The following is a 24,539-nucleotide window of genomic DNA, read 5'->3' as shown; positions in this document are numbered from 1 at the left end:
GTCATTTCACATATTACTGTGTAGAGCAGGGATCAGCAACCTTTGGCACGCGGCTCTCCAGGATAAGCACCTTGGTTGGCTGGACCGGGCCGGTTTGTTTACCTGCCGCGTCCACAGGTTCGGCTGATTGCAGCTCACATTGGCTGCGGTTTGCAGTTCCAGGCCAATAGGGGCTGCGGGAAGCTGTGCGGGCCGAGGGATGTGCTGGCCGCCCTTCCCGCAGCCCCCATTGGCCTGGGACAGCGATCAGCGGCCAGTGGGAGCCGCGATCGGCCGAACCTGCAGACGTGGCAGGTAAACAAACCGGCCCGGCCTGCCAGGGGCTTTCCCTGATGGGCCAGGTGCCAAAGGTTACCGATCCCTGATGTAGAGTCATTGAAGTTGGAGGGATTTTACCACTGATTTCAATGTAACTAGGATTTAGCCTATGGTTTTCATCCATTTGCCTACTGATTCTCTTTAAAAATATTAAAAACATTACGCTTTGTAAAGGCAAACCAAACATTTTCCTGAAAACAATATGACTGATGTAGTCTTACTGCTTTTCTTTTTAGTATCTGGTTCTAACTATAAAGGTGACAAAGGTTTCCATAAATTTTTGCTATGCATGGTTTGCTTAGAAAGAGTTTGACTTCATAGTTGTAATGATTTAATTTTTCCTAAAATTTTACTATTATTTATTGCACATGAGCATGGAACTTAAAATCAGTTGCCTGCATGCCTTAATCTAATACTCATTTTGCCTGTGGTTAATACTTTGAAATCTAAACAGAAATGCTGAATTAAGTATCCCAGTACAACACAGTGTTCAAAAGTTGATAGAAAAATCCAGTTCAGACTCTCACTTGTGGATTAGCTCAATATAAAAAAAAAAAAAAAAAAATGATCCTGAAAAATCTACAGCAGAAACTTCCTGTCCTGGAGACTGAAGAAACTTGAAGAAACTGGAAACAGGTGAGTGAAAAAAGAATTTGCAATAGAGGGAGCTCTCCCTTAAAGAACTTTCACAAATTAGGGGAAAGGATGGTGAACATATTGAGGCTTGGATTTAAAATTGTCAGTCCAATGTTGGTGTAGTAGTGGGACAGTTCCTTTTAAAAAGACGGCAGTCAAAAATCTCTGTGATAAGCAAGCTGATAAGCAAGGTTATATTAAAACGTCCTTTCAGAACCAGTCTCCATCATTATCTTCTTCCCCCTCTTCTTCTTTGTCTAGATACACAAGGGCAATTTTCTTTTCATCAGAAATCACTGACCTTTGGTCTACAAGTCTTTGCAGTTGTACACTTTTTTCAAATGCTGACTTCTCTGTTACTTGTTCACCATGAGCCTGGGAAGCATCAAGAAAAACACTTGCTTCTTTGGTACTTTCACGGTCAGTGTCCTTCTGGTCACTTTCAACCACAACCTGTGACTGTCTGACATCAGGCTCCTTCCTATTTGATACAGTGACTGTAGCTGCTTGTGTTCTCCCTTCCACCACAGGCACTCCCGCCACATTAGTTACATCCATTTGAAAAGTAAAAGATGTTTCCTGGGGTCCTAATTTAATATGCCTTATAGATTGGCTGCTCTCTGATGACCCTTCTGTCTGAAAATGATCACCCATTGTTTCAGAAATGGGTCCTGTAAAGATGATTTGCTCTGTATGAGTTTCTGTGGGACTCACTTTAATGAGCCTGATGGATCTATTGATATCTGAGTTTCCTTCACTCTCTGAAAGACTTCCTCCTGCACTACTGATCTCTGGAGATTCAGAAATGGAGCCTTGATATACGACTTGTTCAGTAGTTTTAATTTCCTTTTGACCTAATGTAATGTGCTTTATTGAACCTTCTGAATGAAAATTGTCTCCTGATTCACTGAACTCCAGATGTTCAGAAATGGGCCCCTTGTAGATGATTTGCTCAGTTGTCATAAATTCTTTGGGACCTAATTTAATATGCCTGATAGATGCATTAGTATCTGACCTATGCTCCATCTGAGAGCTGTCTCCCATATTGCCAAGCTCTGCTTTTTCAGAAAGAAGCCCTTCGTATGTGATTTTCTCAGCTGAATGCATCTCTTTTTGTCCTAATTTAATGTGCCTTATTGAACTTCCTGTCTGAGAAAGATCTTCTGTGCCACTGAGCTCCACATTTCCAGAAATGGGCCCTTCAAATATTATTTGTTCTGTGTGAATTTCTTTTGGACTTAATCTAATGTGCCTTACTGATCTGTTGGTATCCGTTGATCCTTCTGTATGAGAAAGATCCCCTGAGCTACTGAGCTCTAAAGAGTCTGAAATGGGCCCTTTGAAAATGATATCTTCAGTAATTTGCTGTGAACCTAATGTGATATGCCTCATGGACCTATTAATATCAGCTGAAAACTGTGGCTGAGCAAGATTTTCAGGTTCATCTACCGCTACAGTTTTAGTAACAGGCCCTTTATAAATGATTTCTTCTGTGGTTTGAATTTCCTTAGGACCCATTTTAAAAAGCTTCACAGATCTACCAGTATCCAATGATCCTTTTGTCTGAACAAGGTCTCCCCTACCACCAAGTTCCAAAGTTTCAGAAATGGGCCCTTCATATATGACCTGCTCAGTTCTCCGAATTTCTGTTGGACCTATTTTAATATGCCTGATAGATTTGTTAGTATCAGTTGATACCTGTGACTGAGAGACTTCTTCCACATTACCAAATTTTACAGCTTCTGAAACCGGACCTTCACGAATAACTTGTTCAGTGGAATGATATTCCATGCCATCCGTGCTTCTTACACTGGATGAGCTGTAAACCCCTTGGCTAGCCCAAGGAGTGGATTTATTACTTGATGGAGAAATGTTTGTTTCTATGCTGCTTTTACCATCAGTCTGTCTTTCCAACTCTGGGTCGTTACGTTCATCAAAGCCCTCTTGTTTTGGGGACTTCAGAGACACCTTCTCAATCTCACCTGTGATGATGCCACCAAGCTGTGCAATATCAAACTGATCAGTGTCAAGGGTCTGGGACAGATTGACTTCAGCCACAATTGTCACCAAACCATCTTCGTTAGGTTGCTCAACTTTTTTGATGTCAACTGCCAAGCTACTGGAGTCAGCATGATTTTCTTTCGTTAATGCAGCTAGTTCCTCTTTCACGCTTTCTGGAAGACTCCCCTCCAGTTGTTCCAATGCCTCTTTCAACTGTTGTTTAGGGTCCTTGGTTTCCTTCAATAAAAGCCCCTTTATTGAGGCCTGAAATTCATGTGGTATTTTAATCTCTTTTTCAATAACAATGGATTCTGCATGTGATGCTTCACCTTTTGGATGTTCCTCGTTTAAAACATAGGCACTTGCTTCCTCTCCCACCACCTGATACGTTTGTTCTGGTGAGCTCATGCTATCATCTTTTCTTCTTTGTGTGCCCCGCAAAAATTCATCTTGCCAAGAATATTTAATAGTCGATTCTTCTTCTATGTGAATTTGCCCATACACGGAGTCGTCATCTTTTCCATAATCATCTGGAGTAGATACAAAATATTTTTGTTCATCAATTGAGTCGTCTGCCTCGGTTACTTCTTCCACGTGGGTGAGGATCTCACTGGATTGTTTTTTCTTTTTAAAATCTTCAGCTGTAGCTGTGATGTTCTGCTCCCCCTCATCGCCATAATGCTGCTCCATACCAGGTGATGTATCCTCTACTTCCTCTACTTCAAATGGTGTTGAAAATTCACTCCTTTCATCAGTTGCAAATTCTAATGGCTCCTCAACAATCTCAACATTAACAGACACTTTGCCTATACTGTCCCTTCCTTTCAAGCCAACATTTATTATATCTTCTATCACATCTTTGGATGGAATTCCCTTAGCATCTTCCAGAACCACTTTGCCATCCTTGTTTAACAGACTTCCTAGATCAACTTCATCAGAAATCGATATTTCTTCTTGAACTTGAGACTGCACTGTGATCTCAGTCGTTTCTTTCTCATCATCCTGTTTTTTCTTTTCAAGATAGTTTACTTTTGTATGTGGAGTTGTTTCTGAACCAGAAGATTGAACAAAACTTTTAAGAATATCAGCGACAATAGTTTCTGCTATGTTTTCTGTTGACAAAGTACCCATTCTAGGGCTACCTTTGTCACTAATTCCATGTTCATCTTCCAAATTGGGTTCTTTTTCTGAAACATTCACATTGAGAATTTCAACAGGTTCAATTGTATGTTCATCTGTCTTTCTTTCTACAGAGGTTTTAAAGCCTTGAAATGTTATTTCTGTGTTACTGTTCTGCAATATTTTGTCTGGAGTATACATTTCAACACTGATGGGTATCTCAACAGCCTCTTTGCTTCTTGATTCCAAGAACACATTTGTATTCCTTTTGGTTAATTCATCTTCTTTAATCTTTGCATCAGGGAGAAAAAATTCTCCCTCTCTGGCTGATTTATGTACTCTGGTTTGTTCTTCCCATGTAACATTTTTTCCCTCTTTGGCAGTGCTATCTTCCTTACTCCTGACTCCTGAAAAAATCTTTTTGTTATCATTAATAATCACTTCTTCCATTATATGTGTTTTCTGCTCTGGTTTTACCTCAGTCTTCTTTCCAAAATTAACACTTCTTTCTGCTGTAGTGGGTTTATCATCCATTTCCTTTTTCTCCAAGACAATATTTCTTTCCTCATTGACTGGTTGCTTATCTTTTTCTTCTAACAAGCCATTTTCTCCCTCTTTAACTGGTTTGTCTCCTTTTGTTTTTTCTTTCAATATAGTACGAGTGTCATCTAGGGTTTGTTCATATTTGGTTTGTTTAAAATTGGAATTCAGCTCATAAGATGGAAATTTAGTAAAATTATCTGGTTTTGTTCTTGTACTTTCAGAAACACCTGACCTTGTGTCAACTTTGTGGTCCTTGTTTGAACTTTGAACACTTGTCAATTCTTTCGAAAAAGAAATTGCCGAAGTAGTTGTAGCTTCTGTTCTCTTTCTTTCAGGAAATGTTTTTCGATGAATTTCAGTGTCTCCCCAAAGACCATATGATGGAGTAAAGGTTTTGAACTCTCTATGGTCCTTCATAGTTCTTTCATAAGTGGCATCCTTTTCAATAGTGGTTGATGGATGATATTCTGAACTAAGAATATCTTTCCTTAAAACTTTTCCACTATCTGTTGTCCGTGGTCCACCACGCCTTGTCTGAGTTGAATAAAGTGCAGAGCTGCGAATATTTGTTACTGGTGTTTTATGTCTAGTGTCAGCACTCTTGATAATTGGAAAGCTTTTCTTTTTATTTTCTTCTCGGTATGCAGAGTAACTATTAGTGTAGTCATAAGATGTATTTCTGACACCTGCAAGAAGAGTGTAGATAAGCAAAAATTAAAATACTGTCTTGTATGTAAAATATAAAAATCTACGTACAATAATAGTGGCAAGCAATAATCTAGATATCATCTTAATGTAATGTTAAAATATTTATGAAGAAATAATGTGAATTCACTTTCAAGCATTCCAGCAGCAGTGCAAATAGGGCGGTACGGTACACCGTACCAGCAAGGTATTTATAGCTGGTACGGCATACCGAAAAGACATATGTGGAGCATTACGGCCAGCAGCGCCTCCGGCGCAGCTGTACCACCCCCAGCCCTTCCACGCAGGGTCTCCTCCATCTGTACAGCAGCCCCGCCAGAGGACTGGGCTGGAGGCGGTACAGCCACCCCAGAAGAGCTGCCGGCGTGGGGCCCCCCCAGTGGCCCAAAGTTCTGCTCCTTTCCCTGCTGCGGTTCCCAGGAGAGCAGATTCTCAGAAACAGCTCACAGAGTTCATTTTTTGCTCGACAGCTAAAAATATACTGCAAGAAATTGACAGACCCATTGGGAAAAAAATATAAAACAGTGACTAAAACCTACATTTAGAGGTCTACGTTTAATGTTCGCTTTTTTACCTTGTGGTATTTTTCTCCCCTGCTGATCAATCCATGTGATAATCCATTGGCTGCTCTCCCCTTCTAGTAAAGTTCTGTAACACACACATGCAAATTCCATTTGATTAAAAGAAAGAGAAAGAATAGTTATAATATACTTTAGAAGTTTGGTGGCAAAGCACTATCACAAATGAACAGGAGAAAGGAGTATTACTTCTACTTTCAAACATACTGACCGATACTAAGGAAAACAGAGTTCAAAATAGACTAGAGAAGGTAATTATTCTCAGTAATGCACAGATAATGAAGTAAAATCATGAAGTTGAAATCAGCACAATATATTTTGCAAAAAAGGTTTGGGTAACTTTTTATGGCGATAGTTATCTTGCCGATTCATCTTTCCCCTCCATTTCTCAGCGTTCTGTTCTCGCTCTTTTTGGCAATCCCTCCCCAGCGTCTAAAACAACTTGCATGGTTTTAGGAAACCAGGGCGGCTGTAAGCTTTATTCCTGTAAAAATTCCTCAGCCCAGCTACATGTGTTAGCTCAACAGGCGTTTACCAGAAACAACGAGAATACAAATTTTGTTTGGCTTCTCAATAAAGGGGTTAGACCAGAAGCAAAAAAACAGGGGAAAAAGTCACAACTATCTGTTGTTGAACATCTGCATCTATCACTTTCACTTGCTGCCTATCCTCAGGACACCAGTACACTGCAGAGTCTGCCATACTGCATCCCCTATATTAGTGACAAACACAGCTGTCCTTAGGGACCAAGCCTTTAGTCAGCTTCATTGAGAATACTAGACTGTACTTAAAACATTGTCTTAGAGAATAAGAGCATAGAATTTTTTCACCTGGCCACCATGCCTGGGAACATACTGTAGAGTACACCTAATAGGCACCATATAGACACACACTGGCCACTGCTTATCCCAATATTTTGCTCATTCTGACTGGCAGTCTGACAATCAGACACAAACTCATCCTGTCCCTGCAAGTTGTGCTACCCTGAGTTTTTTCCCTTATGCACCTGTGGCAGACGCCCTAGGGAACAAGTCCCATTGAAATGAACATAGCTGAGATTCAATACATTTTTAAGGAGCAATTATCTTCCCTTAGGAATGCTGAGTTACACACATTTCATCATCAAAAATTTTTCCTGAGGAAGGATGCTCACAGGGCCCTAACGGTGCTCTCCAGAATCAGCATAGAAATTGAAAAACGAAAAACAAAAATACTTCTCTATCTGCCAATGCAAGATAGTTGCCGTCTCTATATCATCGACAAAATGCATGCAGTAAGGCTGCATCTCGTGTGCTACTAGACCTTTTAGAAATGGTGGCCAAATAAATAAGGACAGGAGAATTTCTGGTAAATTCTACAAACATCTTCGTCAGGGGTCGGCAACCTTTGGCACGTGGCTCGCCAGGGTAAGCACCCTGGCAGGCTGGGCCGGTTTGTTTACCTGCCGCGTCCACAGGTTCGGCCGATCACGGCTCCCACTGGCTGTGGTTCGCCGCTCCAGGCCAATGAGGGCGGCGGGAAGCGGAGCAGGCCGAGGGATGTTTGCTTACCCTGGTGAACCACGTGCCAAAGGTTGCCGACCCCTGATCTATGTGCAGGTTTTTCCTATGTCATTCCAAGGCGGCTGTTTCTTCCCCTAAGCCACCAACACGCTCCTATACTGCCTGCTGTGAAATAAGTTCCTCTTTCTGTTCTTTATTAACTGATGCCATTTTCCCCAATTATATACCTCCCCAAAAGTTAGACCTAAATTCTGCAGCAGGCTGGAAATTCTGGGGCAGCTTTATTTAAATATCAAATTGAACAATGTAAATCACAGTACAGTAACCCTTCTGTTTCTTATATTCTGTTTTATTCATGTTCATAGAATCACAGAACTGGAAGGGACCTCGAGAGGTGATCTAGTCCAGTTCCCTGCACTCAAGGCAGGACTAAGTATTATGTTATCCTGCCCCCTCATTCCGTTTTGGAAATGCCAAATGTTTTGCACTGATAAGCTCTAACTACATCATAGAAGATGTTGGGTTGAAGCTGGAGGTTCTTGATAGCTGAGGCTTTGAACTTCTGGAGGGAGTGGAAGAAAGTTTCATAAACACATTAGCTGCCTGTTTCTGCTAAAATGATCAGCAGTGAAATGGATAATGTTTACATTTAAAATGTCATCTTTAAGTTTCAGACTTAACCATCTGAAATGAATGGGACATTTTACATCTCTGCCTTTCTGCACATTCAGGAGGACAACACCACATCAGTTGACAGTTCACTTTTGTAAGGTTTTCTTTGCAACCATGTATTTGTACAGATTAAGAAAAGGGCGAGGTTAGGTCAGGGTTTGTTAACATGTGGTTGCTAACCACAAACTTTTCCCTAGTGTAGACATGGGTTAATATATGTAAGCTAGTCAAATTCAACCCTAGATATGAGGCCCAGGTCAAGCTCAATCAGTTAAATCAAAATAAAAGGTCGTGGCTAGCTTTTCCTAATCTAGAGAAACCTCCAAAGATCAAATATCTGACCTCTTCTAGCCTGTAAGTGCAAAAAAAATTGCTCCTCTCATTAGGCACTATGGATGGTGCTGCCAATGCTACAGAAAAGTCTGAAAGATCTGACAGTGCAGACACTGAAAGTATTAATTGTGACGATGGAAACTAGGAATGTGGATAGTATGACTAGGGATTTTTGGCTGCTGTTAAAACAACAGTTGTTCAGTTGCTGGAGCAACGTATGAAGTCACTAAAAATAAGTTCCAAGAAGTACACTGTATATGGCAAATGGCAACAGCACACAGAGACAAGCTGGATCTGAAAACATTACTGCAGAAAACATACTATTACATGAAAATAAAGAGAAAACCCCAGCAAAACTGGACTGGGACTCAGTATTTCTATGAGATTTGGCTCATGATATATTTCCACCGACTTTCATGCAATGCAAATATTAAAATCGTTTTTACACTTTAAGATAGTAAATTAGTAAGGAACAGCATAGTCTAGTGGATACAGCATGAGCCTAAGAATTAGGAACTCTGGCTTCTATTCCTGGCTCTGCCAACAATTTGCTGTGTAATCTTGAACAAGTAACTTCACTTCTCGATTCTTCAGTTTCCTCTCCCTACCCTTTGTTCGTCTTATCTGTTTAGACGGTAAGCTCTTTGGGACAAGGACCATCTCTCACTATGTGTTTGTACAGTTCCTAGAAGATTGGGACCCTCATCTCAGTTGGGGCCTCTATGTACTACCATAATACAAACAACAACGAAAAATGCTCCTCCAAGAAATCCTCCCTTATAAAGTAATTGTGCAGATACTTCCTTGAAGTCATACCCTGAATGCAGAAACCCACGCCACTAACATAACAGTACGTCTAAGATAAATTATTACCAAAAGAGTCAGGAAATTAATACTGAATCTTTTTTCAGAGTAGCAGCCGTGTTAGTCTGTATCTGCAAAAAGAACAGAAGTACTTGTGGCACCTTAGGGCAGGTCTTCACTACGGGGGTGGGGGGGGTCGACTTAAGATACGCAAATTCAGCTACGCGAATAGCGTAGCTGAATTTGACGTATCGGAGCCGACTTACCCCACTGTGAGGACGGCGGCAAAATCGACCTCCACAGCTCCCTGTCGACGGCACTTACTCCTACCTCCGGTGGTGGAGTAAGCGTGTCGATTTGGGGAGCGATTGTCACATCCCGACGAGACGCAATAATTCAATCCCCGAGAGATCGATTTCTACCCGCCAATTCAGGCGGGTAGTGTAGACCTAGCCTTAGAGACTAACAAATTTATTTGAGCATAAGCTTTCGTGGGCTACAGCCCACTTCATCGGATGCATAGACTGGAACATACAGCAAGAATATTTTTATATATACAGAGAACATGAAAAGGTGCCAACTGTAAGAGGCCAATCAACTGAGATGAATCTTTAACTCATCCCCCTGATTATTATTGTCATTATTTAACATTTATCGTGTGTTAGCACCTAGAGGTTAACCAGGCTGGGGTTCCAGTGTGCTGGGTGAAGTAAAATCACATAGAACATGACAGGCTCTGCCCCAAAGAACTTACAGTCTAAAAGACAAGAGAGAACAGGTAGATGAGACACACAAATGGGGTGGGACAGGAGGCAGAAGGTACCAAAAATAATAAGATGTGTGCAATTGTGATGATCTGCAGCACAAGCCTTACCACAAAATCAGTCATGTACAAAAAAAGACCTCTTCAGTCATTTCTTCCATGGGTTCTCAACTAAGGGATCAAGAACCCCAGAGAGGGGTGGGTTGCAATCAGGTCCAGGAGGTCCTGGCCACTCTCCTTTTCTTCAGCGATAGATGGGGTGGGGAGCCCTGAAACTCCCAGGCTGTGGGGGATGTGGACATTTTTCTGTTGCAACAAGGGGAGATTATCTGGAAGTGGTTGAGAACCACTGACGTACACAAGGCCTGTCACAGGTTGAGTAAGCCCTTTAAAGAGAGTTCAGGCGCAGTTCCACTGAGCCTGGTTTTCCTCCTAAATCATGGGATTGGAGGACAGGGATCACGTGAAGAAGAGCAGGTGACTGAGTGCTCGCCAGGCCTTCTTGGATATATATATGAGACAGAACACCCTCAGTAAATGAGGGAGCTGGCAGGAGCAACATATTTGGTGGTAACAAATAATTGGCAGTGGTTCCCTGCAGAGGGGGAATCAGGGAATGAATCTGAGAAGGAGCTCCTGGCAACTGAAGGGAGCCATGTGATGATAATGCATACCCTAGGCAGAGGGCTATGACCCATGATGGCAAAGGGCTTGTTTACTATTTAGTTGCCCTTCCGTTTGCCCTGGAAGTGGAGGACTTTTCCTTTGGCTGAAGGCCCAAAGTCCCTAAGTCACCAAATGATCCTACCAACCAGAGGGAGACTGTGAAATGAAACTGAGACCCGGGGCATCTGATGAGGATCCAGGCAAGATGATGCTGCAACAATGCCCCACTGCCCAGCAGGGCTGGCTCCAGGCACCAGCTCAGCAAGCAGATACTTGGGGTGGCCAAGGGAGTGGGCGGCACATCTGGCTCTTCGGTGGCAATTCGGCGGCGGGTCCCTCACTCCTTCTCGGAGCAAAGGACCTGCCGCCAAATTGCCGCCGAAGAAGCGGTAGAGCTGTCGCAGATCGCTGCCCCCCCCCTTTTTTTTTTTTGCGCGCTGCTTAGGGCAGCAAAAACCCTGGAGCCGGCCCTGCTGCCCAGTGCAAGATGGTTTCCAACAGTTGGCCGTCCAGTATTTTGTTCAATCCAGTTTTAAGTATCTCAAGTGATGTGTCTTCCACCACTTCCCTTTGGAGACTATTACACAGTCTAATCTACTTTGGCTTTTGTGGGATCTCAGCAGCACGGAACCATGTGGTGCAACACTAGGAAAATATTTATTTCAGCCTTTACAGATAAAGAATGGGAATGAAAACGGCCAACTGTAGAACTTCACGCTGCCATGCAACAGAAGTTCCATTGCCAGAACCGGTCCCATTCATAAGAGCAGGAAGGGTTGGCAGCTTTGGAAAGGAAATATGCTTGGTCCTTGGGGAAGGGAGTTCCTTGCAACATGATCCTTTTGGCCAGCCAATTCAGGAGTGGCCGTGACTAGCTCTAGTGGAAATACTCTCTCATCCTTACTTAGCGACGCTAGCTCTAGGAGATGTAAAACAAAAGCAAAAAAATACAGAGTGGGAGACACAGAGACACTCTGGGCTTTGTGGGATGAAGGAGAGGGAAGTAAACCAAACACCATGTGCTTAGTCCATGATGCCAACAGGACAGGATGTCTCACGGCAATCACTGAAACTTCACAATAGAAACCTCAGAATTATGAGCATGGGTCTTTATAGGGGCCTTTGGATGTACCTAAAAAAAGGATAGGAGCTGATTTCCTCTATGAGAAGGAGAAGAAGTTGACATCACATACCCTGGTTATCACAGGTACAGAGGATTACTACAGGAACTGGTTTAATAATGACAGAAGACCAGGAGTCTAGAGCAGTCTTATACAACGGTTGATTCAGTGGAACCAAGTTATCTTCCTTCCTCAATGGAGTGAATAAAGATCATCCACTAGGGGAGGGGATTAAATACCCAGTGAAGGTTGGTGGTTTTGTTTGTGAAACATGGAGTAGCCAAAATAGTAATTTTTCCCCCTCCTGAGATTTTAAAGGAACTCTCTTTACAGCAATAAGACAGAACTGCTTTTCGATAAACTGGAAGTCTATCTCTGGCCTCTACCAAACAAGGTTTCTTTCAACAGGAAGCTGTAAGTTTAAATGCTGACGTCTGTCCCGGCAAGATAGAGATGGTGACGGACAGAGGTACAGAGAATCACAAGCTATTAAAGAACATTTCTCAAGTCTCTATAGGCTAAGGTGGCAACCTCAATGGACAATAAAAACCTTCCAGACAATGCCAAGCTGCTTCCCACTCCCTGAGGACTGCAAATCCGTACACAAACCGACAACACTAGAGGTAATCGTGATATGACTTCTGGAGAGGCTCCAAGATTTAATGGGTTTGCAGTTGACTTTTACAGAGCTGCAACACTACCTGTTCACTTACTAACTAACTATGTGTCAAAGCACCTAGAAATCTGGGCATCATGCACAGTCCTGTGTGAATATTAATTGTCACAGCATCTCTGGGCCTTTTACACCGAGACGAAGGTATTATTACCCCATTTAGCAGATGCATAAATTGAGGCAGAAAGATTAGGTCACGAGCCCAAAGCAACAGATGAAATCGGTGTCAGAGCTGGGATTAGATCAGTAACTTCTGTGCTCTTTCTACTAAATAACTGTCTCTTTGGATCACTTCACCCACCACTTTCTGGACAAACTCAGCTGCTTAATAGTTCACAGCAACATTTCACAATATTTAAGGACAGTAGTAGCAGTACTTATCAAGCAATGTTAGAACTATACATTCTGCGTGTTTCAAACATTAATACATAATATAAACAAATCTATGGATTCATGAGGATAAGATAGCAACCAGACATATTAAACTTTGGCAGATTATTTGGTTCACTCAATAAGAATTGTTGTCTTCGGAATTTAAAAATCAATACAAATTGTAAAGAATAAGTTTCATCGGCCAACTTTATTGAACATAAAGGATTAATAGTGGAAAAACTCTACGTTACCATAAAAATTTTATCTGTCTGCTATCCATCAACTTTTTTTCCCCTTCTGAACCAGTATGTGCTGTGTGTCAATTAACAACTTACCATCTTGAGATTTCAAAATTGTTCCGGCTTTTCAATTGCTCAACTAGTGACTGACTAGAAAGATTCACAGGTAAAGAGGATTTATTAGCAGAATGGCTGTTTACTTCTCAGACGTGGCCTGAGCATGTGTTTCCTTAGCAAAGCCCAGGATGGTGGAAAGTAACGTTTAGAACAGTAAAAAGAACAGGAGTACTTGTGGCACCTTAGAGACTAACAAATTTATTAGAGCATAAGCTTTCGTGTGATACTCAGACCTCTGTGGTTCAGGAGCCAAATTAGCAATCAACATTACCCAAAAGAGCCACAGTCGTGTGAATTCATTGTTTCATTTACTATATATATTATTCTTACAGCAAAATGACTGACCATGTATTCTACAATTAGTTAAGATAACATAGTAAACGCATTCTGAATGGTTAATAACTTAGATTGGTTAATAATTAAATCACACAGTGTTTTAATATCATGTGCTGCAAGAGACACATTAAAAGAGCCACTTGCGACTCCCAAACCTCAGTCTGAGTATCACTGGTTTAGAAAATGGAGTTTTCTGTTAACTTCTTTATTCCATTTCCTTGAACATCACTGCTTAAATCAGTGTGGTAGAGACAAAGAAGGCACTGTCAGCAGCACACCCAAACCCTGTAACAATCTGAACATTGAATGCTGGCACTATGACTTGCCAGGTGGAAGATCCACACTGCCTTATGACTTATCAATTACAGTCTGACAGATGCTGAGCCTTCAGCTAGTACTTGCATATATTCAAATATGGTAAGAACAATTACATTCACTTGGCTTTTAGCATCATAGTAATCAAGCTCCTTTAGCACCAAGAACTTTACTGCAAAATAAGTAGCAAGCTTTTAGAATTCCAGGCTTCAAAGGGTTGTATGGCTTCAGTAACATGCTGTTCCATAAACCGTAGACATAATTACTATTAGTTAAAATGGCTGGACTTAAGTGCTACATCAAAGGTTCTAATCTCCCTCTGCAGTCTGCCTGTGGGGAATACCTATTAACATTATTAATGAAGAACAACAATAGTTACAATAACTTTACGCTTTTACATGATCTTCTATCTGAAGATATTAAAGGACTTTACAAATATTAAGCCTCAACACTCCTGCAACACAGGTATTATTTTTCCTTTACACAGATGAGAGAACTCAGGCATAGGGAGGTTAAGTTGCTTGACCCAGATCACACAGGAAGCCAATAGCAAGCTGAGAACTGAACCCAGAAGTCCAGAGACCCCACTCTAATGGGAATTACGCATGTGCACTGGGAGGAGAAGAAACCTGAAGAGCTTACGGGCAAGCGTCTTCCTTTTAAAAATGCACCATTACACCCTAACGATGGAAAACGTCAGTGTAGTTCACAGGTCTGACTTGTAATGAGTAATTTAAAACATCTCCTGATGGTACTACCCCTTGCAGTTATAATCCTTACCTGTAAGTTTCAACTTCAAGGCTGAGTCCCGCTTTCACCTGCATTAGTTCATTGTAGTCCTTGAGGTAATCCATGATTGACAAAGTCAGGAATTGCTTTTCTTCTTCTAGGGCGTCAATTATCCTCTAAACAGAAACACTTCCTATTAGTTTTGAAGAATTTGACTTTACACTTTCACATTTGTGCTTATATCATCTTTCCAGTTTTATGACAAACACCAAGATAAAAATCTTAAAAAGTATGAAAGCAACATTCGCTAGCAGCTCAGCTTTACAGAAAAAAATAAACAAACCTACTCTCAGACTTCACTGGCATATGGTTGAGATACTATTACTGGAACAAATTATTCATGCTAGGATGTGTGAGTTACACCTGACTAAATTGTTTTCAAATATTTAAACAAAATCCCATCGAGCTGCCCCCCACCCTCCACACACACACTCACACAGGTCACCATCTATGCAGGCAAGCAAAAAGCACCCTATTATAAATTTGGTATGTGACACATTAAAAGCCAGATTCAACACTGGAATAAACACACACATCTTTCCATGTAAACACATTTGAAATGCTCAAATACAATAGGGAACGATGCAGCACGACACCCTGAATAGAATCTGAATTGGTTGCAACTGTCTGTTAACCTTTTAGGAGACCACAGATTTGTGCACCCAAGTCATGGGTTTGAGATTCAGATGTCTGGGGATGTGTGGACCTATGGGTGATGGTTCCAGGTACAGTTCTGGCCTTTGGGAATAGGCCAGTGATCACTCATCTTCATCTTGAGGAGTTTAACTGAGCAGCATTCTGAATGTTCACTGAGGGGGAGCATTGGTCTTGGGGCTAAGGGCAGCTAGACCACAGAGTCCCATCTTCCCATCGAGGGGTTCCAGACAGGGGGTCTGCACACTGAGAGTGTACATGAGAGGCCAGACCAAAAGATAGTGCCTGGACACTACCCAGACCTAGTGGGCTTGGAAGCACGTGTGATCCAAAGGCTTGGGTCCAATACAGAAGTCTAGTGACCTTCCACAAAGGGGGACGGTAGCAATTACAAAAGCATTATGTGCTGTCTGCTCCTGGTGGAATTAGACAAGAAAGCAGACAAAAATCTCAAATAGTCTCCCGTTTACCAATAGTTAAAAGACAAGGGAATAACTGCTGTGAAGTCTATCCCTGCCCCCACCCCGGGGGGTAGGGTGCATAAACTTGTTTGGCCAGGTTCAGGAGACCCGGAACAGATAAGGGACTTTGAGGAGGATAAAAAAGTCAACCCTTGAGGAGACTCTGTCCTCTGTCTGGGTGGATTTTTCAAATAACAGGCAATGTGCAGGATTTTTGCATAGCAGACATTGCAGCTCAGAAAGAACCCAGATTGGTCCGCTTCCCGATTGGCCCCTCCCCTCCATCCGCAGCTGATTGGTCCATGCCCCCACTGCAAGTAGTCACTCCAGCACCCCTAACTGTACTCCCCCTCCAGCTCATCCCCAAACTGCAGCAGTGTCCTCTTTTTGAGAACCTGAAAATATGGTAATCTGAAGGAGTGCACACGGTCCCCCCAGCTCTAGAAGCGGGGGCGTCTGGATAAGCTGAGCCTACCTAAATTTTAGGTAAAACAGTAGAGTCTTTGTTGTGTTAATACCCCTTTCCTCTTTTGATGCTGCATTCCTTCTGTTTAAATTAAACAATACTTTGTTTTGAAAAGGCTGTTCAATCTCCCTGTATTCACACATTGGTCACAGCTCCAGAAGGGAAGAATTTCAGGGCTCGAATCCAGTCAAGCCTACGGCAGAATCATGGTTGATATGCAAGGGACACTAGCCTCATGCTAGGGAGAACTGCAAGATTCCACCCCAGAGAGGGGAGGACTAGAGGCCTAAAGCTACAGAGAGGATCCCCTGAGACCAACTCACAGAGGGGGTCAGAGGAACAGCTAAGTTAACCATGAACTGTAACGGGGGGGAGGGATAGCTCAGTGGTTTGAGCATTGGCCTGCTAAACCCAGGGTTGTGAGTTCAATCCTTGAGGGGGCCACTTGGGGATCTGGGGCAAAAATCAGTACTTGGTCCTGCTAGTGAAGGCAGGGGGCTGGACTCGATGACCTTTCAAGGTCCCTTCCAGTTCTAGGAGATGGGATATCTCCAAAAGCAAATAGCCAAGGACACCATTACATGGTCTGGAGAAAAACAGATCTGTCACTAGAATCCCTTGATGGAATTACGTCCTTCCCTATCTGCATGGCCACCGGAGACTGCAGAGCATGTGACAGCTGGAACATCTGCATGTTAAACTGAGGGCTAGTCTACATTAGAAGTGTTGCAGCTGCACGGTTGTAGCATGTGTGGTGAAGACGCTCTATGCTGACAGGAGAGAGCTCTCCCATTGGCATAACAAATCTACCTCCACGTCCACACCGGCGCTTAGGTCAGTGCAACTTACGTCGCTAAGGGATGTGGATTATTCACACCCTTGAGCTACATAAGTTGTACTAAAGTAAGCTCTAGTGTAGACCAAGCCTTAAGGAAGGGTAGTTATTACATTAGTCCCCAAAATAATCCTTAAATTGACTTATGTTTTTTTGGCCTTTATACATGCTGAGCTAACTTGGTTCACACTAATAATCTCAAAGGTCTTTCCTGGTATCGCTGGTAAAGAAGCAGAATCCATGTCTTGGAAGGTGACCTGTGTTCTTGCACTATGCTCACTCCTTTCAGAGGTCTGAGCAAAGGGATTAACTTGGAAAGGTTCACCGCTCAGTTATATAAAGAGAAGAGGAAAAGTCACTGGAGTCCACTCAAGCACTGAAGGGGACTAATTCTCACACCTCTTAAGGTGGTTCCTTCTAGTCAGGGATAAGACACATCAGCAGGGCAGTGCGAGAAAGACTGCACTCGTGCTGCCCAAACTGTACTTGTTCTGCAAATAAAGAAAGGACTTCAGTCTCCAGCACTCTTGGTCTGGCATCTTTTACAAACTCCACGGCCACTTAGCAGCTTAATGGGAGAAAAAGAAAAAGAGGACACCCAGCACTTGGCTGGCTGGAAATCGGTACAGGAATTCAGTGTGAGAGATTTGTGTTAAATGTTAATTCAACAAGAGGCTGTTTTCCTCTCTTTTGGAGCTCACAGTACCATGGAACAGATACAGGAGCCAATCCTAAGCCTATTGAAGTTGGTGGCAAATGTCCAGTTGGCTTCAGTGGAGCAGGATGAAAGCCAGGGTCTTTTTTGCATTCTAAAAATATAGGGCCGTCTCCTGCTATCGCACTGTATGTGAATCTGCCATTGAAGTCAATTGAAGTTTCTGCATAAATATCGTCACAGCATGTTATTAGGGCCATAGAAACCCAAGAGTCCTACTGAGCCATCCATTGGCCCACCAGGCCCAATGTAGGATGTGTTCTAGTGCTTGGCCAGTCCAGACTATACTGCAAATACATTTTACTACCTATCAGCACTGAAAGCTTTACTGAGGATAGGGAGCGCTGGAGGAGACAAGAATGGCCATACAGAAAGAGTGGATAATATATGGAAAATATTAATAAATCCCCTTGTTGCAACAGCTGTAAAGGAAGTTCCTACCATAAAACACTCATATTTAAAAAAAAACATATTTGCGAGTGACATCACTTTTAAATAAACAAACAGCTAATAACTGGGTTTTAGACATGACTCCAAAAGCCTAACTAAATATCTTCTCTCCCGTAAAAAAAATTATGTCCGAAAAAATTGAGTAAGAGTAGAAGGCCTAAAATACTTGCTTTCCCCCATTTTATATTTTTTCATGACAGATATGAACGAGAGATCACCTTTTCACCACCTCCTGCCTGAAAAACCAGGTTGAGTTTGAATAGTTGGTCACTAGAAAAATCTTCTTTCATTGTAAACTGGGCAGTTTTAACATGATACAGATGGTGGAGTGTAGATTCCCACATTGGCACTGAAAGGGTTAAGGAGTCCTGGTGGCAACTACAGGGCATGGCAGCCCCATTAGAGATGAAGCATAGCTGGGAAGAAGCCCAGATAAGCTAGTGCGGAGAGAACAGAAGAACTCTACACAGTCCCCCTCGCAGCAGTTCAGTGGCGGATAGAAAGCAGAAAGACACCTGCTGAGCAAGGGAAGGACTCCAAGGGAGTAGAGGGGAAAAGCCCGAGGAAAGAGTTGGCCCTGGGTTCCTCCTCCTAAGCAGAGAACTCTAGCAACTGGCCAGGAGATCCAGTGGGGTGGACACTCGTGGTGGTCCTTGATAAATGGCAGGATCTGGACCTCTGGGGAGAAAGCCCTAGGAGGTGTTGAACTGAGAAGCAGAGCATAGGGGAAAGCTAAGAAGGATTAAAGTTCCATTGTGAGGAGGACAAAATGGTTTGTTTACATTTTCATTTGGGATTTGTTAGGGGACATGGGGGGGAAGCCCTGCAAGCCTGCCCCTGCCATGAACGTTGAGAAGTGGTGCAGCCTGGGAAAACAGGCTGATAAGAATACAGGTATACAGTGGGCCCAGGAAGGGGCTGTGGCAAATGCCTGCTGAGGGAGGAAAAAGCCCAGAGATTTAGCAGGGAGCAGGTCTGAATAGACAATGCCTGCCTGCTCACTACTGTGTCCCTCAGCTGGAGAGGAGAGGAAGGGCCTGGGTTCCCCTACCAGCCATCGGGCAAGGTGGCATGAAGTCCCTGATATAAGGAGACAAGGACTCTTTAAAGTCCTGAGACGACAGCGTTTAAGGACCACGGGGTCCAAAGCTGGGGGCTGAAGACCTGATGTAAGGACACTGGACTTGTATTTGTTGGAGTCCCTGGTACCCAGCAGAGCAGGGTTGGGGGAAGTAAATGACCTCGATGGAGGACCAAGCCACAAGAAGAGGCAGACCACTGCAGGGCTAGAGCTGCTTCGGCAGGAAAGGAAAGCCTGCTACACCATGCCCAGCCATAAGGTGGCGTGCCAGCGGTAAGTCCACCCTCCCAGGGTATCACTGAGCGGCAATAAACATGGACCCTCATGATGCCACTTTTACAGATGTTTCAATATAATCTAGGTGTATGTGCAAACATGTCAGCTAATGTGCTTTTATTTTGGGGGCTAAAGCAGTTTGGGCTGCTTACCATAACTCATTTTAAGGTAACAGTAAGTTATTGTGTTTAAAACACCTCAAACGAGGCCTATTTTAATTTAGAAAATAACATTTCATCCTGAGCACAACAGCACAGCTAGGAGCCACATGGTAATTTTGATTTTTCTATTAACTGGCATTTTTAACCTGTTTCTCCTTGGTACTGCCAATCCTGTAAGATTTTTAAAGTTGATTCACTCTCCAGAATACCTGCCGTCACCTTTCCCCACTAATCCTCAGCAAAATGTAAACATATATGGATTAGCTTTGCCAACCCTCCAGGATTGTCATGGAGTCTCCAGGAATTAAAGATTAATCTTTAATTAAAGATTGTCATTTGATGGAACCTCCAGGAATACATCCAACCAAAATTGGCAACCCTAATATGGAGATGACACTGGTACCAAAATCTCTTTTCTGGTTGAGTTAGGGAAAAGAAACAGCCATTCTTGTAACTGCAGGAGAAAAAATTTTTGGTACGGAGCTGTAAATGATAAGCGGGGAGGAGGGAAGGATGTCTCTTGAAATATGGTGCTGCTTTAGTAAAACAATTTGACCCATTCTTGTTAAGGATCAATGAGTTTTTCCATTATGAATTTCTAATGTCAGCAGTTTATAACACGGCTCTAAAGATAATGTATCTTTAGGAATGAAGGAATTTTTACTTTTTGCTGGAGGAAATATAAGCTTATATCATTTTTACTCCTATCAAAATAAAAACAAAACCTGAGCCACAGGAAACTCTTAATAAAATCATTGTTTAGTCTCTACACTTTCACCTCGTTTGAGTTGCAGGACTATTATTAAAATCAATCGGCGATTGACAGATAAAATCTCCATCCACTGCTTTGAAAAATATTTAAATGCATGTTTAAAAGGAGAATAACTTGACCCCTTCAAAGACCAGAATATTTCAAGTTAAGTGTAAAAACTCTGCAGTTCGCTGTGTTTTGTTTTGAAGTGATCAGTCTCCGTACATAGCAACTTGCAAACAAGCTAGCAATTTAAAATCCAGACACAGAGCAACCACTCTCTAGTCCCCTCACAATGTGCAATATCTCCATAATCTCCCATGCCAGACATGCCCTTACACACAATGTGATCATTAACACGAGGGCTGCAGACAGACAAAGAGATCTAGCAGCGTGTTAATAAAAGGTCTGATGAAGAACAAAAGAAATGCTGCCCTGAGGAAATGGAGAGCATCTGATCTGCATAGTGGATTGATGGACTGGATGATCTAATATGTCTTCTCCATCCCTAACCTTTGATATTTTGCTTTCTCAGCATATGCTGATCTATCCATGCACATGGGGTGCATTATAACTGGCATACCGCAGAACAGTGGCTGTCAGAACTCTTGGCCAGAAGTACTGTGGCAATTTTCTATTGTAAAACATGTCCACACAGAGCAGACACCTCTATTTAAGGCCTCATTCCATCCTCGCTCCCCCCCCAAAACCCCACCCCAGTCAATACCATGGTAATCAGTCTCTCTGCCATTGAAAAATGGAGGGCTCAGTTAACGACGCTGGGGTCTGAATCCTCCAGGCTCAAGACCACGAGTAGAGAACTTCTCTAGAAAGAGGGGAGTGCAGGACATCACTGACTCTGGTGGGCAGGAAAATGGTAGGACTCACTTCACCTGTCCCAAGGGTGAACTCCCATCACCAGATACTTGGTGTCAGTGCTTTAAAGTGCACTCTGTCGCAGACCCACCAAATAAAACTTCTACAACTCAAGCCTTTGATTACTGAGGGGTGCACATTTCAGCTCTGCCTAGGGAAAAGCATCTCTGCTTGGCTGCTTTCCACTCCAGGCAGTAAACAGCATTCTCTCCCCTCCTAAAAGGATCCCCACCATCCTCACAGGAGGAGAGGGTGGAGAAGTGCAGCTCTGATCCCCCATCCCTCCCTGGTACTCCAGGCCTTGAAGTGGGGGAAGGGCTCCTCCTGCAGTTGCCCCCCTGCTCCGACCAGGCCAAGGGGGGTGATGAACCCCAGGAGCTGCAGGAAGAGCAAGGGGGGGCGGGAGGGGGCAGAATGGATGGTGGGAGTTATGGGGGGGCAGGTAGAAGTGACAGACACCCCCACACACATTCATGTTTTTAGACCATTTTAAGCACCGCCTGTCGTTTGCCTGTCCCCAGAACACCACATCCCATGATGCTGCGGCCGAGTTCACCCATTCCCAGGGCTTGCTTCGTGCCCCAGTGTGCCTATGGTGAGTTGGCAATGGGGCTCAGGTTAGCTGGCTGGGTTTGATCTCACCCAACACCAACTCAGCAGCTGGGTGTCCCTGTTCAGGTCAAAGTGGGAGCGGTACACCCCTCACAAAGAGGATGTGCTAAGAGTCATCATCTCCCTGTTCACTCTCACTGCTTCCCCAGCCAGAGGTCCCAAAACTGCCCAAGGGTTTGAAAGGGAATCCTTGAGTTTGTGTCCTCCTGCCAGAAGTGGCCACTCCGAGGCCTGCCCTTTAATGCAGCAGGCACCTCTCCTTGCTGGCTGCCTCCACGCCCAGCCGCAGCCCCAGAAGAGGTGGTGCTGGGGAAAGGCAGAGTGTGACCAGGTGCCCAATAGGAGACAGCCAAGGAGTTAGGTGCAAGCAGCTGATGCATGGGAAATGGGGTGGGAGACAGGAAGCAGGAGTAGTGCAAGCTAAGGCAGAGGGCAGGAAGGGTGTCCGGAGCAGATGCACAGGTGAGGGATCAGAGGTAGGGAAGGCTGTATGGGCAGTGGCAGGGAAGAGAGGCAGCTGGAGCAGCAAGGTTATGGTATGGGCCAGCATGGAGACAGCGGGGGTGGGCTGGGTGCTGTGGGCCGGAAAGGAAAGGGGGGCAGACAGAAGGCGCTCACAGAGTCAAGAAAGAAGACTGGGAGAAGAGGATCCTAGGGAGGGGTGCAAAAAGAGGATGAAGGGGTAGGACAGATGCACGGGAGACGAGACACCCCTAAAGGGAATCCAGGGGAAAGCAGGGCCAGATTTCCAATTAGGCACAGTAGGCACATGCCTAGGGGCGCCAGCGTGCTAGGGGCACCTAAAACTGTGCAACATAAAGGTCAGCTGTGGGCGGGGGGAGGCGGTTTTGCTGAAGACGCTGTGCCGAGGGGCGCGTAACGTGTAAATCTGGCCATGGGCAAAACAAAAATTGGGACCCAGTGAGGGAAGGAGCTCAGGGTATTTGGGGCAGGGACAGAGATTCTAGGAAATGGGAGATGGTGGGGAAGAAAGGGGACAAGGGGAGGGTCGGAGATGCTCTAGGACAGGCAGGCTAGTGGGGGGGGGAGAGTGAGGAAAGAGACTCTGGGAAAGCGGGGACAGTGGGGGCGGCCCCAACCTTCAGCAGGGCTCGTTTAAGCCACAGTTTGGGTTTGCAGAGCGCTGCTCAGCCGTGTCCCCTCCCGCCCCCCGCGGCTGGAGGAAGCTGCCCTGGGTGGGAAACGTGGGGCCGAGGAGCGCCTGCGGCTTTCCGCTCTTGCATCCTCCGCTGGCTGCGGGGGGCTGCCGTGGGCGGTGCCCGCCGGGCGCCCGGTCCCCTTCCCTCCCCACGCCGCGCGTGGGCCGCCGTCACGCACCTGGTACTCATCCGCCTCGGCGCCGTGCAGCTCCTGCAGGGCCAGCAGCTCCTCCTCCAGCCGCTGGCCCAGGCCGCCCAGCTGCTGGCCCTGGCGCCGCAGCTCGTCCCGCTGCAGGCGGCACCGCGCGCCCTCGGCCCGCAGCTGCTCCAGGCTCTCCCGGCCCAGCCGCGCCTCCCGCTCGTGCAGCGCGCGGAGCTGGCTCTGGTAGCGGAGCAGGCTCTCCCGGCAGGCCTGGCCCAGCACCAGCTCGTAGGTCTCCTCCAGCTGCTCCAGGCTGAGCGCGGCCAGCGGCGGCGGCAGCGCGGCCAGGTCCAGCCGCAGCGCCCGCACCTCGCCGGCCTCCCGCCGCTGCCGCTCCAGCAGCTGCCCGTGCTCGGCCCGCAGCCCCTGCAGCAGCTGCTCCAGGGCGGCGCACTCGCCCCACAGCCGCTCCAGCAGTTGCCGCTGCCCGGCCAGCTCGGGGGCCAGGCGGCGCCGCAGCTGCAGCACCTCGGCGCCCAGGCGCTGCAGCTGCCCCAGCTCCTGCCGCAGCCCGTCCCGCTCCAGCTCCGCTTCCCGCTTGGCCCGGCTCAGCTCGGCCACGCTCCGCCGCAGCTCGGCCAGCTCCTGCGGGGGGCCCCGCAGCCCGACCAGCTCCTGCTGCTGCAGCTCGGCCAGCTCCTGGGCCAGCAGCCGGTTCTCCTGCTCCAGCTCCCGCACCCGGGACACGTAGAGCCGCAGCCGGGAGTTGAGCTCCCGCAGCTGGGTCTTCTCGTCCCACTCCTCCTCCCGGGAGCGCAGCATGGTGCCGGGCGTCGGGGCTGCGCTCGCCCCTGCAGCGGTGTCACTGGGCGGCGGGCTCCGGGCGGCAGCTCATAGCCCCGGCTGTTCCCTCTCCCTAGGACGGTGCCGGACTCGCGGCTGGACAGCGGCGGCTCACACCCTGGGCTGGGGCTGGCGTGGGCTCCGGGGCTGGGGAGCCAATCGCCGGCGCCTCTGAGCGGCAGCAAAACAACGCCCCCTGCCGGAGCCGCCCACTCCGGCGCAGTCCAGCTTTGGGGAGAGGTGGTTCCCCCCCGGTTCCCAATGTTGGGTAAAGTGGAGTGAAGAGCTGAGCAGGCAAAACCCTGCTCCCTTTGGGAAGGGTCCCAACATACAATGGGGCAGCTGGGAAATTAATCCATTGGACTCCACGTGTAAGGCTCTCGGTAGGACACCAAGCCCTCCCCATCCCTGGCTGTTGTGAAAAACTCCTGCTGCTGATTCTCCATAGGCTCTA

The 24,539-nt window shown here is 45.5% G+C and overlaps 1 protein-coding gene across 1 annotated transcript; it reads right to left on the bottom strand.

The window, feature by feature from the left end:
- Positions 1-288: 288 nt before the first annotated feature.
- On the bottom strand, positions 289-24,209 carry SYNM (synemin). Its single transcript, XM_034783913.1, has 4 exons — positions 23,279-24,209; positions 14,594-14,718; positions 5,897-5,970; positions 289-5,303 (listed from the first exon to the last, which is right to left on the bottom strand). Exons 1-4 carry the CDS (start codon positions 24,062-24,064, stop codon positions 1,165-1,167), a joined length of 5,124 nt encoding a protein of 1,707 aa, XP_034639804.1. The 5' UTR covers positions 24,065-24,209; the 3' UTR covers positions 289-1,164.
- Positions 24,210-24,539: the final 330 nt, after the last annotated feature.

The sequence above is a fragment of the Trachemys scripta genome, chromosome 10, assembly GCF_013100865.1.
Source record: "Trachemys scripta elegans isolate TJP31775 chromosome 10, CAS_Tse_1.0, whole genome shotgun sequence".
Classification (NCBI taxonomy): domain Eukaryota; kingdom Metazoa; phylum Chordata; order Testudines; family Emydidae; genus Trachemys; species Trachemys scripta.
The sequence above is the reverse complement of the archived record's forward strand: the minus strand, read 5'-3'. Positions and strand labels throughout refer to the sequence as shown.